The following is a 6747-nucleotide window of genomic DNA, read 5'->3' as shown; positions in this document are numbered from 1 at the left end:
AGAATCCAATTAGATATCTTTCATATTCAAAGTCCTATAACAACAAGTCCATCAAGCCATCTTTCATATTCAAAGTCATATAACAACAAGTCCATCAAGCCATCTTTCATATTCAAAGTCATATAACAACAAGTCCATCACGCCATCTTTCATATTCAAAGTCATATAACAACAAGTCCCTCAAGCTATCTTTCATGCCTAAACTCATATAACAAGTCCATCAAGGAATCTTTCACATCTAAAGTTGTATGACAAGTCCATCAAGCAATCTTTTATATATAAAGTCTTATAACAACAAGTCCATCAAGGAAGCTTTCACATCTAATGTCATATAACAACAAGTCCATCAAGGAATCTTTCACATCTAAAGTCATATAAAAACAAGTCCATCAAGCCATCTTTCATATATAGTCATTTAACAACAAATCCATCAAGCCATCTTTCATGCCTAAACTCATATAACAGTCCATCAAGGCATTTTTCACATCTAAAGTCGTATAACAAGTCCATCAAGCCATCTTTCATATCTAAAGTCGTATAACAAGTCCATCAAGCCATCTTTCACATCTAAAGTCGTATAACAACAAGTCCATCAAGCCATCTTTCATGCCTAAACTCATATAACAAGTCCATCAAGCCATCTTTCATATCTAAAGACATATAACAACAAGTCCATCAAACCATCTTTCATATATAAAGTCATATAATGCTTCAATGGATGTGACTTCAATTTGTGACAGATGAAAGAACTAATATATTTGAGCAATGAAAACAAGATACAAGAACAAATCTGATTAATCATTGGTGAACAGTAAACAAAAATTAACCAATCCTTTAATCAAAACACTATTTTAAATGATAGTTTAACTGACTAAAATCATTTAAGGACAAATGAGGGAAAAATATACATACCTGATTCTCATGACATGGACCTTGGCAGTATTCAGTCAGAGTTTCAAGCGTTTGGTTCACTAGGCTCACATTGTATTCATTGATGTAAAGTCCAAGAAGTCCAAGTCCACCAGTTGTACTTCCACATATACAATCCAGAAACATCAGTGATTCCGATACAAGATTACAATTATTCTTGTTACTTTGGTGCCGCAGGTAGTTCTATGTATTAGTAATAGCACAAAATAATTATTGTTGTAGCTTTTGGTTCACAAGTAATTTTAAAAATTAAAAATTACACTCATGTTTGTATATGCAATTAGTACCTTGAGGGAAAGTAAAAGTACATTAAACAACATAAATTCTTCTTATGACTAGGTACTTAATTTTAAGCACGTACAGTGTAACAATTTCTAACACTATATACGTAAATAGTTGGGAAGCTTAGCTTTAACATCAAACTACTCTTTAGTCAACCACTATAATCTAAACTAAATAAAAATTAAGAGTAAAATTGATGAAGTGTGTGTATTTTCACACATATACATGTGTATTTAGTTCCAAAGTCATAACTAAGTCTGTAGAAAGGAAAGCATTTTTTAAATCTCTAATAAGGATGTGATCTAAAGGGAATGAAATAAAGCATAAACTATTACACATAACAAAAGGAAAAATTTTTTATCAACCTTCTAATGCCACAATGTTTCCCAACTCAAGACCCACTTGAGTGTAGCAATGTAATTTTCCAGGACCCAGACTCAGTTGGAGGTATACTGTTCTAATAAATTTCAGTAGTCTGGTAGTGATCTTATATTTTGTGCTTTTATTTGTTTGGAAATGTTTTAAGGTTATCATTTTATAAATAATGTTAAATAAAAATATATTTATCACTACAGAAAAAAACCTATGCACAATTTGGCAACAGGTTTAGTTTACATCATAAAAAACTGAAAACACTATTTACAAAAATTAAAACTTATGAAAATACATCACCTGAAGTTCAGCATTGTGGTTCTCACATAAAAGTTGTAAAAATCTTAATATTGGTTCCATTACTGCAACTTCTGGGGGAAGTCTGCTTTCTTCTTTTGCCTTCTCAGCTTTTTCAGCCAATATTTCTTCCAAGGCAGCATAAGTGTGAGGAGCTAATAATAATAAAGTAGGTTTAATAAAGATAGAAATAAAATTTGAGAAACCTTTAATATCAATAACATCTACCTCTATAACTTAATACTGCAGGTTTTATACCTTAAATGTGTACCTTTCTCTCTCCTCACTAATACAGCACCTTATTAATAGTTGAGAAACTATGTATAGACCGTGCATATGTAACAGACACACATACACACATGTCCCTCAGAGGGACACTGATAAGTCTTTGGATTTACAATGCTAAAATCAGGGGTTGAGTTCACCTTGGTGGACACAGCAGACAACTCGATGCTATAAGAAAACAAACACACACACACACACATATATATATTTCCCTCAGTGTTTAAACTAACTTAACTGATGGGACCTACTTCCTACTAACCTGGTCCTGATGCCATGAGATCTTGGTCTGGGGAACTAGTGGCTGAGCAACCAAGCTGACGAACTTGTGCATATGCTTTACTTGTAGCTGCTGCTGCATCTTCAAGTTGTTCCTTTAAATCTTGAGTCAATACAACACTGTTCTGTTTGAAAGCTATGACAAAAAAACATCAAAAACACCACCACTTGTTTTTAAGTCGAATAGAAACTTTGAGATTTGATACTATTACACGTAGTGTGATTTTATTGTATTACAAAACATAATATTTTTAAACTCCTCATACCAGAGAACGTCAAAGAAAGACATGACTAGCATGACACTTCTAAATGCTTTCCTCATCACAACACACACAAGCATGTGCATTAAATATGCAAGGATAGAAACAGCCTTATGAATCTAAGATACACAGTAACAGAGTCTGACAGCTAAGATTAATCTTTAATAATATCTTTGAAATAAAATTAAATAACAGCGTAGAAACTGTAGACTAAGTCTTATATTACTTTGATAATACAAAGTTACTGCTACTTCCGAAGATATAAAAACAAAACAACTGATGCAATGAATAATATTTATTAACACAAACGTTTTGGATTGCACTGTGTGTTCTACTATAAAATAATAAAGATAAGCATAGCACAAGGATATATATATGCACACAATGACTTCAGTGTTAACACAATAAGAAATTGGCAAATAATATTAATAAAAACATTAAGCTTATGTAAAATTAATAGGCTGAAAGAATAAACTTAAAAGTATAAAGCTAACAGATAATAAGGCAGGGCCAGATAAGGTAATTTTAGTTGTAAGGAGTTCAGATTGTTGTTAGGAGCTGGTTAATTTTTTTTATTGATTAAGATACTTCCTATGATGAGAAGGTAGAGGTCTGATTTTACCAGTTGGTAAGATTTTAAATTGCTTTGAATTAATATTGTGATTAGCATCCTTGTAATTATGGCATCCAAAATTGCAAACTGGATTTTTCATAACAATATTAATTTAAACCAATTTAAAATCTTAGCCACTGGTACATCAGACCTATAAATTCTCTTCAGAGAAAGTAGCTTAATCGAGAGGAATTGACTTTTTCTTAACATTCTGAATTCCCTAAAAGTAAAATTATTTTAACCCAGCCTGCCTTGTTACCTTTTAGTTCTGTCCCCCGAATTCTTTCTTTCAGCATATTAATTTTACATGCATCTTTTAGGTCAGTGGTACATAAACTTGTTTTATGCCTCCCCTCCTCCCTGCACCTCAGATAACCTCTTTCCATATATACTCTACATATTATTTTGCTATGTTAATTGTTATTATATTACTCGATAGTAGTAATATTTTCATGGTAGTTTTTAAAACTTCTTCATTTTTAAATTAGTACTTTCAGATATCATGTATATGCTCCTCTAGTCATAGCTGTGCACTCTCCTGACTGACTCTCCATCACCCCCTTAAGTCTGAGCCCCATAATTTAGCACCATGATTTTAGATTACCTTTGCAAGAAGCATTGAATTTCTGAATCATTTTTTGGGGGGTGAGGACCACAGTGGCCAGAACATTTCATTTTAATAATAAAGCTTTTCAGATTTCAAATTTATTAATATATGCCTACTTTTAATAGTTGCACACTAAGAAAAGCATAAGTTACTGAGGGTAATTTTTAAAATCACTGTTGAAAAAAAAAACTATTTGCATTGAAACATTAAAGCTTATCTTCAATATTTGTAAGTACAAGTTAAATTTTTCTTTGCATGGTATCCTTTGATGGCCATAATATAAAAGCTTTATACTTATGTGTGTGTGTATAGAAATCAACTTGGTCAAGCATATTGTGAAGAAAAAACATCTACAAACTAAAACCTAATTTGTTCCATCTTACAGTACTTAACACGTCTGCTGCCCAACTGCTGGGTTGTAACTGACTTTGTTATGGACTGCATGACACATCAGTGGGTCATGTATGACAAGTGGCTTCAATGAGGTAATTAAACAAAGTATAGTTACCAATATAAATATTAGACACTGAGGTTAATAAAAAAAAAGTGTAGTTGGCACTCGGGTAGGAATTATTAATACTACTGGTGGCAGCGAACGTGTTAATGTACTAACAATGAACACACTGTAACTGACCAGTAACAAAGTGCAGGTCAGTGCAACTAGTCAATAAAAACAATACTTATTAATTTCATTTCTCACAAGGTGTGATTATTACCTTTCATTTTACGACCATCTTTGCTCACTTCTTTACTCAGACTGTCTCGTTCACTTTCAGAACGAGAAGCTAAGTCTGCCGTGTTGACCGTCACTGTAGACTTTATTTCTTGCTGAGCCTCCTTCATTTTATCAAAAAATACCTTGAAAAACTTCTCCGAGTTATTACCACTGGTAAGTTTCTGGTAAATTGATTTCTACAACCAAAGCAGATCATACAAGGTGGTTACAAAGTAATATCTTTTAATTTTATAATTTCAAAATAATGATAATTTATCCAGTGAATAAAATCAATAAAGGATATGCAGCTTAAACGGCCTTATTCATGTGTATTTGATGTTGCCGTAATGGTGGAAGAAAACAAAACTACTTAAATAATAACCCACAAAAACACTCTGACTCAACAAACATCAGAGGAGTATTGAAACACATCATGTAGTGACTTTTACCCACCCAGCATTTATGATATTATTCTCCTTTAAAGTTAAAAGAGGAGTGTTTAACTTGTCTCGTAACATTCTTGTACGAAATAAGAATTTTAAAACAGATTACAAAGTTCAAAGATTTTGTTAGTATAACTTTTTTAATAAAATATTAAATCAGGTTGCAGGTTTATAATTAATGTATGCACAGTTTTTTTATTTCATCTACAATACGGAATAATAAACTTACTAGACTAGATACATACATCAATAAACTAACATAAACTCATAATCCATAAAAAGTTGTTTATGTTATTTTTCTTCAGGGTTTAGCACAAATAAATTTATTATTTAGTAGTTTTTCTTCTTCTATATCTTGGGTACAAATTATTGGAATTGTTAAAATCATGATGGTGAAGGCCAACACAAGTATTCTTATTCTGTTCTGAGATATGTAAAATTTAACAAAATTAATAAAACTGAAAATGGCAATTATGAACTGGATGATAATCTGTTGATGAGTAGAAATGACTGGAAAAAGAACTGGCTGAAGTACAAAAAAAAAGCCTGGTGTCCCAATATGTTAAATGTTCTCTATAACACTCTGCCTTACCTGGATCACAAGGTTTAAAGTATAACATACATAAACTGGTGTCCCAATATCTTAAACGTTCTCCATCACACTCTCTGCCTTACCTGCATCACAAGGTTTAAGGTATAACGTACAAAAACTGGTGTCCCAATATCTTAAACGTTCTCCATCACACTCTCTGCCTTACCTGGATCACAAGGTTTAAGGTATAACGTACAAAAACTGGTGTCCCAATATCTTAAGCGTTCTCCATCACACTCTCTGCCTTACCTGGATCACAAGGTTTAAGGTATAACGTACAAAAATTGGTGTCCCAATATCTTAAATGTTCTCTTTCATTCTCTCTGCCTTACCTGGATCACAAGGTTTAAGGTATAATGTACAAAAACTGGTGTCCCAATATGTTAAATGTTCTCTTTCATTCTCTCTGCCTTACCTGGATCACAAGGCTTACGGTATAATGTACAAAAACTGGTGCCTCAATATTTTAAACATTTTCTATCACATTCTTTGACTTACCTGGATCACAGAGTTTCCACCTTCAAGTAAAGCTATACCAAGTTCCACACTTTCTAGAAAAATGGAATGGTTTGGATTGACCATAATCAATTCCACTACCAGGTTGGAAGCACCCTCTCTATCTAGGTGGCACTGGACTTCAGCTAGTGTCATCTCAGCACGGCTAAGCAGAACACCACCTGGACCATGTGTGACAACCCCAGTTGATGCAATATTCCTGGCCACTATCGGTTTATTAAGACTAACACGAACTCCACATTTCATGTTAGTTTTGCCAAAGTAACGAATTAAAAGTGTCTGTCTCAGTGCTTCTCCCTAGAAGTAAACATGAAAATATTTTTTTTTGTAATGAATGAAGTGCTTTCAACTTGCACATTTAATTACTGAAAGCAATTTACACGAACTCCACATTTCATGTTAGTTTTGCCAAAGTAACGAATTAAAAGTGTCTGTCTCAGTGCTTCTCCCTAGAAGTAAACATGAAAATATTTTTTTTTGTAATGAATGAAGTGCTTTCAACTTGCACATTTAATTACTGAAAGCAATTTACACGAACTCCACATTTCATGTTAGTTTT

At 32.8% G+C, this 6747-nt stretch overlaps 1 protein-coding gene across 1 annotated transcript in view; it reads right to left on the bottom strand.

Annotated features, from left to right (window-relative positions):
* Positions 1 to 6747, bottom strand: part of LOC106460236 (inositol 1,4,5-trisphosphate receptor type 1-like) — a 109320-nt gene that overhangs the window by 21962 nt on the left and 80611 nt on the right. The window contains exons 35-39 of the mRNA XM_022386900.1: positions 6171 to 6485; positions 4639 to 4834; positions 2426 to 2578; positions 1885 to 2036; positions 913 to 1113 (exon numbers count right to left, since the gene is read on the bottom strand). Of these exons, the coding sequence (XP_022242608.1) occupies positions 913 to 1113; positions 1885 to 2036; positions 2426 to 2578; positions 4639 to 4834; positions 6171 to 6485 (1017 nt within the window). The remainder of the gene's footprint in view (positions 1 to 912; positions 1114 to 1884; positions 2037 to 2425; positions 2579 to 4638; positions 4835 to 6170; positions 6486 to 6747) is intronic.

Source organism: Limulus polyphemus, unplaced genomic scaffold (genome assembly GCF_000517525.1).
Source record: "Limulus polyphemus unplaced genomic scaffold, Limulus_polyphemus-2.1.2 Scaffold732, whole genome shotgun sequence".
In the NCBI taxonomy this organism is placed as follows: domain Eukaryota; kingdom Metazoa; phylum Arthropoda; class Merostomata; order Xiphosura; family Limulidae; genus Limulus; species Limulus polyphemus.
This window is presented reverse-complemented; position numbering and strand designations above follow the sequence as displayed.